Here is a 21,062-nt window from a genome sequence, read left to right on the forward strand (position 1 = left end):
GTAAATTGAAAAGATAATACATTTGCAACATAGGTAGTCCAAATGTTTGGAGATGCATGTGTGTATAATAGGAAGATGAATCCACGAGGATATCCATCCAGGACCGATGATCCAGGACCACAGCCACGACTCAAGATCCAGCGCTCGCGATCCAGGACACAGGACCGCAGGATCATCCATGACTCCGGATCCCAGCGTATATAGACACCAAAAAGAAAGAAATGTGGGGAAGCTGGGTTAATCGGAACATGAGAGTACACAGGTACAGACAGAGAGAAGGAAGAAGTAAGATGTCCCGACAAACTAAGCCTATATCAGCAAAACTAGGGGCTGAATCTAATCAGCCCTAACTATAAGCTTTATCAAAAAGGAAGGTCTTAAGCGCACTCATAAAAACGGATAGGGTGTCTGCCGCCCGAACACAAACTGGAAGCTGATTCCACAAATGTGGAGCTTGATAAGAAAAGGCTCTGGCTCCCATTGTACTTTTAGAGACCCTAGGAACAACCAACAACCCTGCATGGGAGAAACCTCAGGGAGAGCAACAGAGGAGGGATCCCTCTCCCAGGACGGACAGACGTGCAATAGATGCCGTGTAAAACAACGTCTTTTATAAACACAGGTTGTGGGAACCATACATGTTTATGGTTACGTTTCAGGACATGACCTTAAAGATTAAATACATTGTACACGTTCAGACAGTGAGACTGAACCATGCCATAAAAGCTGCTCTTTCACCTACTTCCGTCCTCGGCCTGTAATTCAGACACACACTATAGAGTCCACGGCAACAAGCTGACTGAAGGTATATGTCTTACGCAGAAATTAGGCCAACATTTTATTTTCTTATCCATTTTATTTCCTGAAGAGGTTTTAAAGGTTGACCTCATTTAAGCACCTTTTCTGCATCTAATAATGCAGTTCAGTGTGACGTGCACTGTTGGTTAAAGAGTAGTGGGCTTTTAGCGGCTGCTCTACCTCATAGCTGTGGACTGCTCTTATCTTATCACTTATATACTGAGGCATGAGGTCAGACATCTGTAGATCCAATGCCAATCATGATTTTTTTTTTTAAAAGACCGTTTCATACAGTCCGTTATAGACTGTGTTGGCGATGTTATAAGTATAGCTTTGCAAGCAAATTACACTGGAAGAAGTTGAACTGTAGGAAATGTTCCCTGTGGATAAGACTAGATAATAAGTAAAAGTTGTTTTACTACTTTGTAAGACAAAAGATCAAATTAACTTTTCATACTTGTCAGTGTTGTCTCAACTGACTTGTACAGCTAAAGCATCCCTTAATTTGCAGATGTTAAAGATTTTAAACAGCTTGTCAGAGAATGTTAAGAGCAGAATCACACAGGTTCAGTTACAGCAGAGAAGGAATAATAAAAACAAAAATACATTATTTCCTTTTGCTAGAAACTGCAAAATGACAATCACTTTAATTACATATACAAGAAGTGTGCTGTGTAAATAAAATGAATTGTTGTTAGACCGTACTTTCCATTGAGAGGATTTGATTGGATTTGCTCCCAGTGTAGACATTATTTCCGTTCATTCAATGTGTTACCATTTTAATTAAATTACTTTTACTTGATTTCTTTATTCATATGGAAATGCAGGCTTTACACTGAAATGTTCCCCTGAGTAAACCTCATTCACTTGAAGTCTTTGTGGCGGAAAAAAGTAAATTTTCACACTTTCAGGAAAAACTGCTTCCTATACGGAGAGACATTCTAGTTAGAAACAATATAGCAGTGCTAGGACAAAGGGACACACATATCACAAAGGCCTGTCTGGTTGCCAGGACACACTTTAACAAGAGTTTCAACCTGGCGCTCACGCTGCTCTTCATTGGTTTTCTTTATCTGTGCTGACATCTACTGGCCTTACTGTGTACTAACAATGATACATGCTGGGAAATACATGCAGTACGTATGTGCGGTACTGTAGGGGAGTTAATTGAATCTGCTGCAATGAAAAAGATCAAACATCATGTCAAATGGACATATTTGCATTGCATTTTGAAATAATTATATAATGGCTTCTCAGTGCCGTCTTGTGAGTTGTATTCTGTATTTCATTACATACATTCTTTACTTAGGAACGTTTCAAATTTCACATATACGTATATAAGATTCCAAATACAATAAGAGTAGATAATTGTTCTTTGTAGATTACCTGAAGTTAAATACTAAAACCCTGAGACATGGTTACTGAACCTTTCTTAATGATAGTTTGTGTATGATGCGGTTTTTCAAACACAAATGTTTAACTAGTTAAAAACTATTAGATCTGCTCCCTCTCCCATGTTGAAAAATCCTGAATCTAAGTTTATACATATAAATAAATAAATATTTTTCATTATAAAATGTTAACTGCTGGTCACAAGATGTCTCCTAATCCACTTCAGTTATATGTGCGCAGGAGAATTCCCACATACAATTGCGAGTGGAGGTGAAAAACAAGCCTGTTTTCAACAAAATGGTCACAGTTGTTGGTGAACTACATGGTTAAAATAAATGACTAAAGGATTTTCTTTTATTTGGTATGCATAGTTGATGTCATAATAACAGATAATATATGACAGAGCAGCAGAAACATTAACAATTAAAAAAGGAGACCCATTTAAAAACACATTCAAAGAAAAGAAAAAACTAAGCATGATGTTCCCTATAGAACACTCACCATGACTAATACATGACTTTTCTATTGATCTAACTCTCGATCTCCACATCCATCTCCCTCCCTCTTTTATTCTCTGTCACACCACCCCCCCCCCTCCCCTCTCTATGTGCTGCCTTCCATTAGCGTATGCAGCAATGCCCCGACTGGACAGCAGGTGTTCCCTTTAGCACTGCAGCACACATCCCACTGCAGTGCTACCATGTGTGTGTGTTCAAGAGAGTGTGTGTGTAAGTGTGTGTGCATCAGGCATGCCAGCCAGCCTGTCCACTGCTGCTCCTGCCACTCTGCTGGAGGAGAGGGGGGGAGAGAGAGAGGCCGCTGGAGGAGCAGAGGGAGAACGAGAGGGGGATAGAGAGATAGAGGGTGAGAGAGAGAGAGTCCAAGCCCAAATAAAGCCATGAGGGCCGGGGCTGGGCTGGGCCCCCCACTGCTATAAATACGCTGGCCGTCTGGAGGTTCGGGTTTGGTGGTTGGGGCTTGGGACCAGTCACCACCTCTGCTGCAGCAGTCTTCCTCAGGAGCGTCTCCTCTTTATACTCCTCATCCTCCTCCACCTCACTCTGGTCATCGTTGCTCTGGGCTGCCAAGATGCCTCGCGTGGACTCAGACATCAAGCTGGACTTTAAGGATGTCCTCTTCAGACCCAAGAGGAGCAGCCTGAAGAGTCGCTCAGAGGTCGGTACCGTTAGTGAGCTGATCATATCATCCAAAAAGCAACTTCATTGATAGGACTGGGGTATTTCTTAGGGGCAGTGTAATCCTTTAGTGCTGCATTCAGAAAGTACACTTCTATGCTGGGTGACGCAATTGCAATATGTTAACTATTTATACATGGGGGAGGATGGTGGGGGGGCAGCGTTTAGGGCCTTCTTACCCTGTTTGCTGCACTGTGTTAACATTATTGAAGATGAAAATTGACTGACAGAGCAGAGGAAATGACATGAATTGATCTTAAGAGGATGTGTCACCGAAGCTGGAAAGCGCACACTGTAATTGTATATGCGTGTGTGCCGCTTTGTTGTCTTGTCTTGTGTAAGCCTGTAGATGGGCACTGCCATTGTACTTTGTGAGCAAACAAGCTACACTGAATTAGCATGTAAGAGCGGAGTGACCTTCTTAAAGGTGACACAGAACAAGGCTAGCCTGTGCGGACAGATGCTATAAACAATAAACTGTCTTCTCCAGAATAATGATGTGTCACTATATCAGTGACCTACGTTCATGTGTGCTGGCACTAGAGCTTGAATTGAAGGGGTGGGAGTTGGCAATCTAAGGTCTGGTAAGCAACATGAGACACAGGACACTTCTCAGATAACTGTTTAAAAATAGTACAGTGTCGCAGTCAACCAGTGCATATGCCACAGAGGTATCTGGATAACTGCTGTCGGCTGTGCGTGGTGATGAAAAGCTGGTTCGAGGGGCCCCCAGTGAATGTTTGCCTAGGGCCCCCACAAACTCTGGAATCGGCACTGTGGATAACATTATATAGATAAACACACTGATGCAGATAACAGCACAGAAGATACACAACACTTGGAGCAAGACTGAGTGCAGTAGAAGCACATTTTGTCATACAAGTTGAATATCTCACCAAATTATTGAAATTTCACTAAATCCTCTTTTCCTACAGTCACTAAATAATCACGAAAATAACATTATTTCAGATAAATATGATCGATGACTTCATTGCAGCATACTGAAACCACAGCCAAGTCTAATGACCCGTTCACTCCAAAAGCATCCATCTAACTGCTCTTGTTTGAATCATAGCTGCATTAAGTCCACCTGAGGGTATACAGTATGGAGAACAGATGAACAGCATCAATAACACGAGACCACATAGTAAAATGGTCGGTAATGACGCAGGGATGCACCACCACTGACCAGAAATGTTTCCCTTTCAATCTGGAATTTTAATTCAACTGTGAATTGTCACTCCATCATTGGAGTTAAAAGAAACACAGATATATTTAATTTGTTTTTGATCATTAATCATTATGTGGGTGTTGTGGTTTAATTAAAAATTGCAAAGATAACAAGTTCATATGCATCTACAATCTCAATCAGAGATCATTCAATCAATATTAAGAATAACTGAGTCTATTGGATCTACTGGCGACCAGGCAGGAAAACCCTGCTGAGTCATTGTAGTTATTAAAAGGAAGAAGCCTGTATTGATTTCTATGACTCCTCCTTTCTCATCTATATTCCTTTCACAACTTTGCTCTTCCTCCCACCATTATGAGTTATAGCCTAATTTTAGCTGCGGCTCTGAAAAGGATTCCACCGTGAAGGTTATGGCAGAGTACAAACTGTTCGCCTATTCCCACAGCTGAAGTAGTTTTGCATGATAAATGTCTTGGCACTACTCTACTAAAGCTAACAGCACTGTGATACTGTTGGATTTAAGCAAATGGAGTCAGTTTGAATCACTTTCCATTATAGTTCATGACAATCTCTCCGACCTTCTGTAACCTGTAGTGATTATGCAACCCAGTCTCACGGCATTTCGTGTTCACCAACACGACTTTTAATCTATTGATTCGTGTTCATCAACACGATTTGACCCTTTTTTTCGTGTTGCACAGCACGATTTTAAAAGCAATGTATTTCTACTGGTAATGTGTTTCGTGCCTGCAGGCTGCAGCACGTCTTTTTCTCCGGTCGGGTCGAGGAAGACCGGAAGCTGTGTGGTTCATAAAAACATGTTCTTACTCAATATCAAGCCACAGTTATTGCTTTTATTTTAAATCGTATAATTTCTGACTTTTGTTGCCGTCTGTGAGGAAAATAAATGGGGCTCAGAGCCTCAGGATACTGAAATCTGTATTTCTTAAATCTGTTTTTCCTTCTAATTTGTTATTCTTTTCAAAATAACACATTGTTATTTACTCACCAATAACACACAATTATCCTTGATTTTATTTATTGGTTTAATTCCATAATCTCGGGCTTTTTTGGCATCCGTCAGGAACTGAATTTCAAAATAAATATATCCGGAAACAGACGTAGGCATTTCGAGCGATTACCCAAGATCCTCAGCTATGGTTTTAAGCTCGCTGATTGGATGTGTTAGCCGCAATGCATGCTGGGATTTGGTGTTTATATTATATGAAATCCGGAAAACATTTTAAAAGAATAAAATACTTAATTCCGAGTGCTCTTGCTTTTCTCTTTGAAAGTCCTCACATAACGGCATTGTAATACACGGTTCGGCTGCATTACATATTACAGATCTGCCGTAGTTCTTTATTTAGAGAGCCCTGATGAGAAGACCTTTGGAAAAAATGCCGCCGAAACTGAATACTTGACGTGAATCATAAATATATCAACAATTAAACAACATCTTCAATTTCTCTTCACACAATACGTCTCCTTGCAGTATCAACACTAATTCGGCTGACTTTTACATTTGATCTAATTCATAGATAGGTTATATTTACACCATAACGGTGCACAGCTGATAGAAAAGGACTGTAGTTTTTAAAGATATTACTGATTTTCTTTGAATGTAAGAATGTAAATACTGAGTCTGAAATAGTATAGCAATATGCTGTAAAATTATCTGAAAGCATGCATGAAACTATACATCTTCAGATGTATACATACACACTAATTGTTACGGTGTGTGAAGCAGGTAGGACCCAAATGCAGATTAACGTACAAATAATTCCTTTATTTCAAGGCTATGCTGACAAATACACGCATCACTAAGCCACCAGGGTGGGAGGAGGGGGTCAGGAGGACGGGACTGAACTGACCGCCCAGGGGCAAGGCAGAGGACCAGGAAGGGGTCTCGGGCGGACGGCCCGGGGGCAAGGCAGAGGACCAGGAAGGGGTCTCGGGCGGACGGCCCGGGGGTAAGGCAGAGTCCAAAAAGGGGGATTCGGGCGGACGCCCGGGGGCAAGGCAGAGGACCAGGAAGGGGTCTCGGGCGGACGGCCCGGGGGTAAGGCGGAGTCCAAAAAGGGGGACTCGGGCGGACGGCCCGGGGGCAAGACAGAGTCCAAGGTGGGGACCATGGAGGGGCGAAGGCAGCGGCAGGAAGAGTCAGGGGGCCGGGCTCGAGGGCGAAGACCAGACAGCTCCGCAGGCCGGGCAGGAAGGCGCTGACGGGACAGTGCCGGAGGCCGGGCAGGACCCGGTGTCGGAGCTGGTGGGACAGGCCTCGGCAGGATCCCCCACGGAAGAGGACCAGGACACGGGATTGGCAGGAGCCCCGGCAGGAGAGCAGTCGGCGGGGCTTCCAACGGGACAGGACAAAGGGTTGGCAGGACCCCCGGCAGGAGAGTAGTCGGCGGGACCTCCAACGAGACAGGACAAGGACCTGGCAGGACCCCCGGCAGGAGAGTAGACGGTGGGTCCCCCAACGGGACAGGACAAAGGGTTGGCAGGACCCCCGGCAGGAGAGTAGTCGGCGGGACCCCCAACGGGACAGGACAAAGGGTTGGCAGGACCCCCGGCAGGAGAGCAGACGGCGGGACCCCCAACGGGACAGGACAAAGGGCCGGCAGGACCCCCGGCAGGAGAGCAGTCGGCGGGGCCTCCAACGGCACAGGACAAAGGGTTGGCAGGACCCCCGGCAGGAGAGTAGTCGGCGGGACCTCCAACGAGACAGGACAAGGAGCTGGCAGGACCCCCGGCAGGAGAGTAGACGGCGGGACCCCCAACGGGACAGGACAAAGGGTTGGCAGGACCCCCGACAGGAGAGTAGTCGGCGGGGCCCCCAACGGGACAGGACAAAGGGTTGGCAGGACCCCCGGCAGGAGAGCAGTAGGCGGGACCTCCAACGGCACAGGACATGGGGTTGGCAGGACCCCCGGCAGAAGAGTAGTCTGCGGGACCTCCAACGGCACAGGACCTGGGGTTGGCAGGACCCCCGGCAGAAGAGTAGTCTGCGGGACCTCCAACGGCACAGGACCTGGGGTTGGCAGGACCCCCGGCAGAAGAGTAGTCTGCGGGACCTCCAACAGCACTTCAGTAGGGACTTTAGATGGGACTAGAGAAGGGACTAGAGAAGGGACTAGGAAAGTGACCTGAGGAGGGACTAGGGAAGGGACTAGAGAAGGGACTACAGAGGGGACTAGAGAAGGGACCAGAGGAGGAACTAGAGAACGAAACTCGAGAGGAGACTCGAGAGGGGAACTAGAGAGGGGACTTGAGGATGGACTAGAGGAGGGAACTGGAGAGGGGACTCCAGAGGGGACTAGAGGAGAGACTAGAGAAGGGAACTTGAGAGGGGACTCGAGAGGCGAACTAGAGAGGGGACTCGAGGAGGGACTAGAGGAGGGAACTGGAGAGGGGACTCCAGAGGGGACTAGAGGAGGGACTAGAGAAGGGAACTTGAGAGGGGACTCGAGAGGCGAACTAGAGAGGGGACTCGAGGAGGGACTAAAGGAGGAACCAGAGGAGGGACTAAAGGAGGGAACTGGAGAGGGGACTCCAGAGGGGACTAGAGGAGGGACTAGAGAAGGGAACTTGAGAGGGGACTCGAGAGGCGAACTAGAGAGGGGACTCGAGGAGGGACTAAAGGAGGGACCAGAGGAGGGAACTCGAGAGGGAACTTGAGGGGGAACTGGAGATGGGACTGTGGCAGCTGGGGCCACATCTGGGTCTGGCAACAAGGCTGCTGGGACCGGGACTGGGGCCGGAATTGAAGCCAGAATCCTGGCTGAAAGGTCCGGTTCTGGAGCCGGAAACATGGCTGTAAAGTCCGGTTCCGGAGCAGGGACCGTGGCTGCTGGGACCGGCACTGGAGCCGGAACCATGGCTGCAGGGCAGGGAACCGGAACACGGATCCATGGCTGTGTGGGGTGGTACTGGAGCACGGTACCATGGCTATGTGGGATGGTACTGGGGCACGGAACCATGGCTGCTGGGGCCAGAACTGGGTCCGTAACCATGGCTGCTGAACTGGTTCTGGAACCCTGGCTCTTTGGGCTCGTGCTGCCAACCTGGCCTTGCGACCCCTTCCTTTAGGAGCCGTTTGGAGGCTCCGTGGACCTCCAAAGGCCAGACGAGTACCAGCGAATGGCTCCTGGACAGTAGCAAACACTGGGTGAGAAGCAGGGGCTGACGCCAGACGGACCACACCAATGCGTGTGGTATCAAAACAGGAGTTGGGAGACCTGGGTCTGTCAGGATCGGGAAAACAAATTGTGAGGTAATCCAAAAGCCTGGCAGGTAAGATTTTCACCAAACTTTGATTCCTCAGTGTAAGGTGGACTGCATCTGCCAGAGCAGCATCTCGCTGCTGAACCCTGACCGCTCCTATCCATTGATCAGAGCAGGTAGCCAAAGAAAACGTAAAATCCAATAATTCCTGCTCAAAAGGATCTGCTGGGCCCATATTTAAGGTCGGGTTGTAATGTTACGGTGTGTGAAGCAGGTAGGACCCAAATGCAGATTAACGTACAAATAATTCCTTTATTTCAAGGCTATGCTGACAAATACAGAACAGAACACTCACCGACAGTGTTGGGAAAGTTCACTTTCTACATGAACTAGTTCAGTTCACAGTTCACACATTTTAAAATGAACTAGTTCAGTTCATAGTTCATAATTCAAAATGTTGAACTAAAGTTCATGGTTTCAAAAATGAACTAATTTATAGTTCATAGTTATTTTTTCAATACGTTGCTGCGAGCTATTATTTGTCTCCTGGATGTTAATGGGCCATTTCAATTTTTACAATATCCTCAGAGGGACGTACAAGTTATTGACCTCTGCTTAAAAAAACTAAAATCACAGCCCATTCATTTCATTCTGTGCAAAGAAAAAGCAACCTCTTAATCCAGATATCTCACCATGACTCGCGTATGCATGCACGTGCAGGGTGTGGCGTGACCACCTAAACAGAAAGATAATTTATGGACACAAGATGTGTGGACATGTATTTAGTTTCCTATCCATGTGATGTGAACATGATTTAAGTGGGGGGGACCTAACCTCCTATAGGGGGGTCCGGGGGGCATGCTCCCCTGGGAAGACTTGTTGCACTTTGAGAGCAACATTAGGAGATCTATGGACACATCTCTCAACACCCAAACACAACTGTAAGCAGATTTTCTTTTAATGTATGGATATTTGACAAATCACTCCCCTTTGAAACTGTATTCTTCTTTATTAATAACTGTCATATAGTATTTTATACCTGTTTACTTTATTCTCTTATTTTTTTATAACTATAATGATCATATAAAGATGTGCCTTTACCTCACTGGTTGTAGACAAAGCTTCTTATATTCGTTAGCATAGCTAGCTAACCAGATGCTAATGATAACAACACAGTTATTGACTGTCTGATCAGTATGACAGATGAACAGATCGCCACTGGGCTTTCAACTAAAGACACAGACACGCAGAAACTGCGGCATGTGTATGGACTTATCGGTACTGCAATTTCTGAACTGCTGGAGTGGCGTTCTGGTGCTCTCCGTCAGAACTGCACCCCTGTCAGTCGAGACATATACCACGTGATGACACGTTAGGCTCGTGTTGTGTTCAAGGACCCTGACCTTGGCCAGGAAAAACAGGTACTCGCTTGTTTAATTTTTTTGCGGTCTAGATTTCTTTCATTTTTTTATTTTTTGCGTGTGTTTATAAATTACCTCGAGGGCCGTACCAAATTGTCTCGCGGGCCGTATACGGCCGGAGGCCGGACTCGGAGGTTCCCCACCCCTGCCGTAGAGTCTCACTCTGAGCGAGTGCTGCTGCAGCTGCTCTCGGCTTCGTCCATACTAATTCATTCATTCATTCAATGCTCGCCGGTTCCGCGGTTCCACATTGTTTGTTGTGAGGAGTCTGATATATTTAGTATATTTATATTTTAGTGCGACAGCCAGGGGTGACAGGCGCGTACGCGTCACAGGCAGCTTGCTGTTGCCAGATTGGGTGGTTTTCCGCATTATTTTGAAGCCTGTTTACGGTGTGTTTTAACTGGGTTTTCGGCTGAAAGGCATATGAAATCTGGCACACTTTTGAACGCCGTTATAATACAGTGCTGAGAATGAACGCACTTTTGAACGCCGTTATACAGCGCTGAGAATGAACGCGTTCTCAATTACGTTCAACGAGCGGAAATACAGTACGTTCAGTTCACGTTCGCCCAAAATATGAACGCGTTCATGAACGATCGTTCATTGAACGCGTTCAGGTACATCACTGCTCACCGAGGACAAGCCAATACACAAGACAACCCGACAAAGAGAGACAGAAAACACACAACTTAAATACACCCAGAACTAATCACATAAACACGAGACAGGTGAGGAGGGAGGAGAAAACACATAGGTACCAGGTGAACACAATTGGGTAATCAGAGAGGGAAACCGACAGAAAGCAAACAGGCAGGAAACAGGGGTGAACACTTTACAAAATAAAATAGGAAACCCAAAGATAGAAAAGGACACGAAAAATACTAACACAGACAAATCCTAACACTAATAATACAAAGTTATTATGGCTGTGTGCACCTTGTGTGCACCTCCTAGTGGTTAAAGCACGTTATTGAATTATTGTTTTTATGTGTTATATTTGATTAAAAAAATATTAAGAGTACATACTTTCATAGGGGGAAAGTATAAATATAGAAATATAGAATATAAAAAATCAAGAAGATACTATAAGTGATCTCTACAATAAAACAGTTTAGTGCAGGATGTACAAAGATATTAATAGGAGGAGGTGCAAAACAGAAAAACGAATTAACCTTTATTTAAACATTAAATAACAGATTAAGGTACAAACAAACAAAGTACTTAACGTCTAATATATTGCTTTCCTGCAATGTTAACTATGTTGAAGCACTTATTTGAACTGATATTATACATATGAATTATACTCTTATGTATGTAGATAGAATAAGAAATGTGCAGAATATGACAGTTTAATGGTGGAGGTACACACATATTGATAGATGTCTTGTAATGCACTGTTGAGGGACCTGTGACCCAAGTTTTTCATTCATTGCATAACTACACCGTAGTTGTGTATGATATGTCAATAAACCTTTGAAAATCTTGAAAGGGATGTGCAAAATAGCCATAATATACAGTCTTTAATGAACTATTAGTAGAGAATAACGAGTAATGAATATACTTTATTACTTGTTTCCATTCATGTCAATTGCAGATACATGTTTAGTCTTCTCAAGCACCAACTATCAAATATCTCTCCTGATTGTTGGCACTTGACAATCACCTTACCTGCATTTTACTCAGGTGTAACTAAAGTCTGATTTAAGGGTTGTTTATATTTCACATAATTAATCAGAATCTGCAAAGTAACTCAAATAAATGCAGTGGAGTAAAAATACCAGGTTAACCTCTGAATTGTAGTGGAGTAGAATTACAAAGTAGCAATGAGCTGTCATGTGGGTATATATTAATGCTATATATTAATGCTGCGCATTATGGACACAAGCGATTTTCACCCATTTATTAATTATATGTTTTACATTTGATAACACCAATGTGTTTAATAATGGCAACTTCTAATTGTGGGAAAAACGAAAACGTTCAGTAGAGACGTCCCATAGAACATTTTGCGAAACACAATAGCCAGCATGTGTAGTTCTGGGGGGGCGTTCGATTCCAGTTTTGGATAGACTGGCGTGGTTTCGTTCAATTTCACACAGCTGTTTGACGCTCTGCGTAACCTTACGGGGACTGTAGTCCTAAACGATAGCTGGGGATTATGGGTAGTGTAGTGTCTTCGGCCATCCTAAACTCAGAAATGTTGACAATCGCAATGATGCTCGAAATGTCCCTTATAGGCCTACGTCTGTTTCCGGTTATTTTTATTTTGAAATTCAGTTCCTGACGGACACCAAAAAAGCCCGAGACTATGGAATTAAACCAATAAATAAAAGCAAGGATAATTGTGTGTTATTGGTGAGTAAATAACAGTGTGTTATTTTGTAAAGAATAACAAATTAGAAGGAAAACATATTTAAAAATACAGATTTCAGTATCCTGAGGCTCTGAGCCCCATTTATTTTCCTCACAGACGGCAACAGAAGTCCGAAATTATACGATTTAAAATAAAAGCAATAATTGTGGCTTGATATTGAGTAAGAACATGTTTTTATGAACCACACAGCTTCCGGTCTCCCACGACCCGACCGGAGAAAAAGACGTGCTGCAGGCAGTAGAAATACATTGCTTTTAAAATCGTGCTGTGCAACACGAAAAAAGGGTCAAATCGTGTTGGTGAACACGAATCAATAGATTAAAAATCGTGTTGGTGAACACGAAATGCCGTGAGACTGGGTTGGATTATGTGTTATAATGACTCAAATATTGAGATCAAAGCATGTACAAAAGCCAAGTAGTGGGCATTGTAGCTACAAGCTACATGTACAAGATCGCTAACTCATAGTGTAACAGTAACAAGAAGCAAAAAAGAGTCACAAAGTCAATCCACAGATTCAGTTATTCCCATTAGCAAAATGTATCCCCCATTTGGTAACATTAGCTAGCTTTTAGTCCTAGGCCAATTCACAGCCAAACACGCAATGGTGCATATCACTGCTTCTGAATTCAACGTTTCATTTGTAAGAAGGAAAAAGATGTGTAACTTCTTTGTGACTTCGAAAAAAAGCACTTTGTAAGTGGAAACTCCACCTTCGTGCATTGGTCAACTCATTTGAATACGATCTATTTATAGCAGATTTTTTTTAACAGAATCAACGCTAACACTTGCATCATCACGACAGATATACGTTCTTGTAAAAGGAGCAGTTAGTGTGGTACAGAGGGTCATGTTTGTGTTTGTTTCATGTAGCTTATCACATTACATAGCTAAGCTAACCATTGGATCTAAATGATTCAGAACCCCCCCCCCCCCCGTTAAGTCTCGGAAGATGAGCGACTTTAGCTGCTCCAGAAAATCGGCAATGATACTCAGTTTTTTTCCAGAGAAAAAAATATAATTAAACTGTTAAATAAGCACTTGTGATTATTGTTCATAACCAAGTCTCCACAATGACTTTTCTCCCCCCCAGGTGGACCTTCAGAGGACCTTCACATTCCGCAACTCTAAGCAGACGTACACCGGCATCCCCATCATCGCTGCCAACATGGACACCACAGGGACGTTTGAGATGGCACAGGTCCTCAGCAAAGTGAGTTAACACTTTGACGTACAATCAGGATACATAAAACAGGATGTTGCAGGGAATCATGGGAAGAAGACATGAATTAGAAACGGTGTCCAAGAAGCAGTTAGACATCTGCTTGTGATGATTCTTTTGTAACACCTCAAAATAAATACTGTATAATAACGACCAAAAAGTTGAACAACATATTGTAACGGCCAAAATGATTCAATATATTGCGATTAAACCCAAACTTCAAGGAAACCACAGTGACATCACAAATACATCAAATGTAATTCTCTGATGTTGTTTCACTATCTTCCTTTCTCTCTTTAGCACACCCTCTTCACAGCCATTCATAAACACTACTCTGTGGAGGACTGGAAAAACTTTGCTGCTAAGAATCCAGATTGTGTGGAGGTAATATCACCAATATTTGTTTCTCATAAGCATCAGGATACAAATTACACACCTTTTAATTCACAAGGGTCTAAAAAACCCTAACCCAATTTTCTATTTCTCTCCCCAGCACGTAGCCGCCAGTTCAGGCAGTGGCGTTGCAGACCTGGAGAGGCTGTGTGCCATATTGGAAGCTGTCCCCGTCATAAAGTACATCTGTCTGGATGTGGCCAACGGCTACTCCGAGTACTTTGTGGAGTTTGTCAAGACGGTCAGAGAAAGGTTCCCTAAGCATACCATCATGGTAAGAGAGCCCTAACACCCTCTGGCTGACAGTTATTGGACGTACTGTGAGATTGAGTCTTAGGGCTGATGCTGTCTCTCTTCACAGGCTGGTAACGTGGTAACAGGGGAGATGGTGGAGGAGCTCATCCTCTCCGGCGCTGACATCATCAAAGTGGGCATCGGGCCAGGTGGGTGTGCACGGCTGTCTGAGTGTGTGTGCAAATATTCTGAGGAGTGTGCAGACTCTAAATAAACCAACAAGTATACAGGCCTCACAAACACACACAGATACTACTGAGAAGGAGGGGCAAAAACGAACAGCATTGGCCTTAAATATAAAGGTTGAATTGTTGTGCTTGATTTGGAACTGATATGTTGTTCTAAATAGAGTAAATGGTTTCATTGTCAGTAGAAAAGCCTTTGTTAATGCATCACAACTGGTTTTAGAAACACATTTTTATGAGAAGAAATAACTCTATTGTCAATACCGTTATGTTGACAAATCTCCTGGCATTTAGATGCTCATATTAGATGGCTGGATTATATGAAGCATATCATCTCTAAAATCAGCTGCTGTTTTCTGTATCCTTGTATCTGTGAGTCTAGTTTTTTTATGCTGCTGCAACGAAAAATGTCCCAATTTGGGATCAATAAAGTACATCTTATCGTATTATCTTATCCAGCCTGTAGCAAATCCCCCTGAACTGACAGCACCAGAGCTTTAAGTAAGCAGGTTCCTGTAGCAGGATCTATTAAACACAGATGGGACAGTTACAGCTGGATTCCTCTAATGTGTGCACTGTGTGTTGCAGGGTCCGTGTGCACGACCAGGATCAAGACAGGAGTGGGCTACCCCCAGCTCAGTGCTGTCATCGAGTGTGCAGACTCAGCCCATGGACTCAAAGGACACATTATCTCTGTAAGTCCCACAACACAACACATCACACACAAATAAAAGGGGACGGCCAGATTTACTGACGTGTACAGTATAGTTATTAAAACTATGAATGGTAAACCAACAAAAATGCGAAATGCAATCCTTCAACAGGTTATGCCTTTTATTGATGCATTGCCGCAAAAACATGGGTAAAATGTAGAAGATATAATAATGAAAATCACAAACAAAAAAGTTAAATTGTTTGCATTCAGTTATCTTAAAAAGAGAACTTTTTGCATGTACAGTAAGGCAATTTAATTGTTTTTACAGCCTATTAAGTATTAGAGAATGAATAGTGTCCTCACATTTTTAAAAGGACCCTTACATTATAGCCTGAGTCATAATTGAGTCATAATTGTCAATATTAGTGACTCAAAGAAGTTACTTTACTGAAGCACAATGACAATATTGATTGTCCATAATAAACTGTTGCATAAAGGCTGTCATGGTTCAAATGTTGATGACATCCACAGAAAAATAATAAAATGTAAGACCTGTGATTCAGTGTTAAACCAATGACTGTGTATTTTCTCTATTCAGGATGGCGGCTGCAGTTGCCCAGGAGACGTGGCTAAGGCCTTTGGTAAGCATTCAACCTAAACACCTTCTTTTGAAAGGACTGGGCTGTACAGGTCTGCAAATCTAACATCCTGTTTTCTCTGCCTTTGCTTCCCAGGTGCAGGGGCTGACTTTGTGATGATGGGAGGGATGCTGGCAGGCCATGACCAGTGCACCGGAGAGGTCATCGAGAAGAACGGCAAGAAAGTCAAACTCTTCTACGGCATGAGCTCTGACACTGCCATGAAGAAATATGTGGGTGGAGTTGCTGAGTATAGGTAAGAGTCTGATATCAGAAGTTCATGAAGGATTCCTATTCTCCTTTAAATAACTTTTCATATGTGTTCAGCTTATTAACTGTTTGAACTACAATCCCCCTCTCTCTGCTCCACTCAGGGCGTCTGAGGGCAGGACAGTGGAGGTTCCCTACAGAGGAGATGTGAACAACACCATATTCGACGTGCTGGGGGGTCTCCGCTCCACCTGCACCTACGTGGGTGCCGCCAAGCTGAAAGAGCTGAGCAGGAGAACCACCTTCATTCGTGTCACACAACAGTCCAGCCAAATGTTCATCTCATAGGGCGTACTCATATCCACACACACAGGTTGCTTAGTATGCACTGTGTGGGTATTATGCAGAGTTTAAACGTCCAATCGTAGGACAGTGGTATAACACATACAGGAGACACAACACACACTCACACCAACACTTCCACATGATCACACCAACTTGTTTCTCTCAGGATATCTGCCTTCAGAACGTGTGTTTCCTGCAGGTTGTGATTACAATAAACCTAAAGCTTGACAATAATTCTCCAAGATTAATAAAAGCTCTATAATCATCTCAACCCTATATCGAGTGTGTTTACATAGAGAGCCATGGCATGCTATTGAATGTACACCATTTAGTTTTCACATGAGCATTTCAGATCTGATATTTTAAAATACTCTTTTAACTTAGCATATGCGGAATAAACAATAATGTTAGCTACAGTGGGGCAAACAAGGATTTAGTCAGCCACCAATTGTGCAAGTTCTCCCACTTAAAAAGATGAGAGGCCTGTAATTTTCATCCTAGGTACACTTCAACTATGAGAGACAGAATGGGGGGAAAGAATCCAGGAAATCACATTGTAGGATTTTTAATGAATTAATTAGTAAATTCCTCTGTAAAATAAGTATTTGGTCACCTACAAACAAACAAGATTTCTGGCTCTCACAGACCTGTAACTTCTTCTTCTGTGGACACCTGTCCACAACCTCAAACAGTCACACTACAAACTCCACTATGGCCAAGACCAAAGAGCTGTCAAAGGACACCAGAAACAAAATTGTAGACCTGTACCAGGCTGGGAAGACTGAATCTGCAATAGGTAAGCAGCTTGGTGTGAAGAAATCAACGGTGGGAGCAATTATTAGAAAATGGAAGACATACAAGACCACTGATAATCTCCCTCGATCTGGGGCTCCACGCAAGATCTTACCCCGTGGGGTCAAAATGATCACAAGAACGGTGAGCAAAAATCCCAGAACCATACGGGGGGACCTAGCCAATGACCTGCAGAGAGCTGGGACCAAAGTAACAAAGGCTACCATCAGTAACACACTACGCCGCCAGGGACTCAAATCCTGCAGTGCCAGACGTGTCCCCCTGCTTAAGCCAGTACATGTCCAAGCCCGTCTGAAGTTTGCTAGAGAGCATTTAGATGATCCAGAAGAGGATTGGGAGAATGTCATATGGTCAGATGAAACCAAAATAGAACTTTTTGGTAAAAACTCAACTAGACGTGTTTGGAGGAGAAAGAATGCTGAGTTGCATCCAAAGAACACCATACCTACTGTGAAACATGGGGGTGGAAACATCATGCTTTGGGGCTGTTTTTCTGCAAAGGGACCAGGACGACTGATCCGTGTAAAGGAAAGAATGAATGGGGCCATGTATCATGAGATTTTGAGTGACAACCTCCTTCCATCAGCAAGGGCATTGAAGAGGAAACGTGGCTCGGTCTTTCAGCATGACAATGATCCCAAACACACCGCCCGGGCAACGAAGGAGTGGCTTCGTAAGAAGCATTTCAAGGTCCTGGAGTGGCCTAGCCAGTCTCCAGATCTCAACCCCATAGAAAATCTTTGGAGGGAGTTGAAAGTCCGTGTTGCCCAGCGACAGCCCCAAAACATCACTGCTCTAGAGGAGATCTGCATGGAGGAATGTGCCAAAATACCAGCAACAGTGTGTGAAAACCTTGTGAAGACTTACAGAAAACGTTTGACCTCTGTCATTGCCAACAAAGGGTATATAACAAAGTATTGAGATGAACTTTTGTCATTGACCAAATACTTATTTTCCACCATAATTTGCAAATAAATTCTTTAAAAATCAGACAATGTGATTTTCTGGATTTTTTTTTTCTCATTTCGTCTCTCATAGTTGACGTGTACCTAGGATGAAAATTACAGGCCTCTCATCTTATTAAGTGGGAGAACTTGCACAATTGGTGGCTGACTAAATACTTTTTTGCCCCACTGTATATGAAACACGTTGCATGTAAACACACTCGGCAGGAGGAAGCTGGCCCTCATGCTAAAATCGTTTGGGGAAATTGTTCTGCTGTACTGTTTGATACAATGAATGTGCAAATGAATATGCAAGACCCAGAGATGTCACCCTTTAACTATCACTGGAGAAATCATGCCGCAATAAACTGCATGACCCTCTGCTATTTTCCTCAGTGGTGTTGATACATTTGAAAGATATTCCTGAGGACTGACAAAATAATAGTGTATCTCTCCTCAGTGTCTGTGTGCATGTATTTTGGGAGTGTCAGGAAAACTGAGCCAAATCTTGACATCTGGATTTATGTGTCCCAATCGTTTGACATGTTTGATTTACCCTGCTGTGTGTATAAAACCGTCTCGTCTAAGTCCTGTTCTTTGATTCCACTGTGCCTGACATTTAAAATCAAGGGCATCTTGTGGCTTCTACCTCATTGAAGCTCTTTATTTCATGTAAAGAGGTTTTAACACTAATAAATGAAACATTTAAAAATACCTACTGGAAAACATAGGTCCATTGTTTTTGCAATGAAGAACAAAATGGTGCAAATAAACCTGATTCATCAGAGAATTATCAGTGTGCTTCTTCCTGCATATACACTGTATAGTTTGGTTGATGTTTTCTAATTGAACATCAGGGTTTTGGGACAATACAAGGAACAGCTTATATCTAATTCAACAGCCATATTAAGGCAGTTACTTTTTAAAAATAAAATGCAGCCAGCACAGCGAGCTAGAAATAGAAATATTTTGATAAAACATAACAGGCACATTGTAAATGGATCAAACATTAATTATAGCACAGCACTAGGTTAAAATCAGCAACTTTCTTTATCTTTATGGAACAATTGTGCTGACATAGAAAGAGCACTAGAACATTTTACTCAAGTAAAACTAATACTATATAATAAATAAGTATTTTATTACTTATAAACACCTCTCTTAGCTCAGGATGTGTCCCAGCTGCCTTCAAACATGCCGTGGTCAAGCCACTACTTAAAAAGAAAAATCTTGACCCCTCCATTTTTGCAAATTTTAGGCCCATTTCCCAGCTACCTTTTTTATCAAAAGCCCTGGAGCGAGTAGTCTACGCCCAGCTGCAGTCTTTCTTAACCGCGCATGGCATCCATGAAAAGTTTCAGTCTGGCTTTAAACCCATGCATAGTACTGAAACAGCTCTTTTAAGAGTTTTTAATGATCTGCTCCTAGCCGCCGACTCAGGTAGCCCAGCTGTCTTGGTGCTGTTAGACGTGACAGCTGCCTTTGACACTGGACCATAGCATCCTGTTTTCACGGCTTGAACAGTCCGCAGGCATCACAGGCTCTGCCCTTGCATGGTTCAGGTCTTACCTGACAGACCGTAGCTTTTTAGTGCAGCTAGGTGCCTTCTCCTCTGCCAAAGCCCCTCTTACCTGTGGGGTCCCCCAAGGCTCAATTCTGGGCCCCATCCTCTTTTTACTGTACATACTTCCCCTAGGTTTAATTCTCACGAAACACAATATCCCCTTCCACTGCTATGCGGACGATGTACAGATCTATCTGCCTCTCAAAGCAAATGTCAACTCACTACAGCAGTTGATGGACTGCTTAACAGAGTTAAAATCCTGGCTGAGCAAAAACTTCCTCAACCTCAATGAGAGCAAGACCGAGGTAATCTTTTTTGGACCCCAACCTCCAGCCTCTCCGGTTGATATTCTGGGCTCCCTAAGTAAAAACATCCTCCCCTCTGTCATGAACCTTGGAGTGACCTTTAATAGCACTTTTAAATTCGACAAGCAGGTCAGCACCGTAGTATAATCCTGCTTTTTTAAAATAAGACTATTGGCCAAAACCAAGTCGTATTTATCTTTTAAAGACCTGGAAAGGGTTATTAACGCCTTTGTGACCTCAAGACTGGACTATTGTAACGCTCTGTATGTGGGTATGGACCAGGCATCAATTAAACGCCTGTAGCTAGTCCAAAACGCAGCTGCACGTCTCCTGACTGGCCACCAAAAGCGTGACCACATCACCCCAATTCTGGCCTCACTACACTGGCTTCCAGTCCGGTTCAGAATTGATTTTAAAATCCTTTTATTTGTATTTAAAGCACTAAATGGGTTGGCTCCGGCCTATATAGCTGAACTCCTCCAGCGCTACACCCCAGCCAGAGCTTTAAGATCTGCTGACCAGCTGCTGCTGGTAGTGCCTAAGACCAGGCTCAAAACCCGAGGGCACCGAGCCTTCACAGCAGCTGGCCCCAGGCTCTGGAACACTCTTCCCCTCCATGTGAGGTCGGCCCAGACCCGGGCTTTTAAATTTTAAATGTCTTCAGTGTTTAAAAACACTGAAGACACACTACTTCTCTCTGGCCTTCTAGTTAGAGTGGGGTTACGACTCCTGACTGTTCCATGTGTTGTTTTTATCTGTTGTGATTTATTGTGATGTAATGTGTTTTTATGTGTTTAAATTACATGTACAGCACTTTGGCTCGACCAAAATGGTTTTTAAATGTGCTCTACAAATAAAATTTGATTTGATTTGAATACTAAAGTGAATATA

At 43.5% G+C, this 21,062-nt stretch overlaps 1 protein-coding gene across 1 annotated transcript; it reads left to right on the forward strand.

Annotated features, from left to right (window-relative positions):
- Positions 1-2,975: 2,975 nt before the first annotated feature.
- gmpr (guanosine monophosphate reductase) lies at positions 2,976-16,816 on the forward strand. The gene is made up of 9 exons (XM_034094592.2): positions 2,976-3,366; positions 13,697-13,816; positions 14,126-14,209; positions 14,319-14,492; positions 14,580-14,661; positions 15,286-15,392; positions 15,951-15,993; positions 16,087-16,246; positions 16,365-16,816. The coding sequence occupies exons 1-9, from the start codon at positions 3,280-3,282 to the stop codon at positions 16,546-16,548; spliced, it is 1,041 nt and encodes a 346-aa protein (XP_033950483.1). The 5' UTR covers positions 2,976-3,279; the 3' UTR covers positions 16,549-16,816.
- The last annotated feature ends 4,246 nt before the right edge of the window (positions 16,817-21,062 follow it).

This window comes from Pseudochaenichthys georgianus, chromosome 11 (genome assembly GCF_902827115.2).
Source record: "Pseudochaenichthys georgianus chromosome 11, fPseGeo1.2, whole genome shotgun sequence".
NCBI classification, from domain to species: Eukaryota; Metazoa; Chordata; class Actinopteri; order Perciformes; family Channichthyidae; genus Pseudochaenichthys; species Pseudochaenichthys georgianus.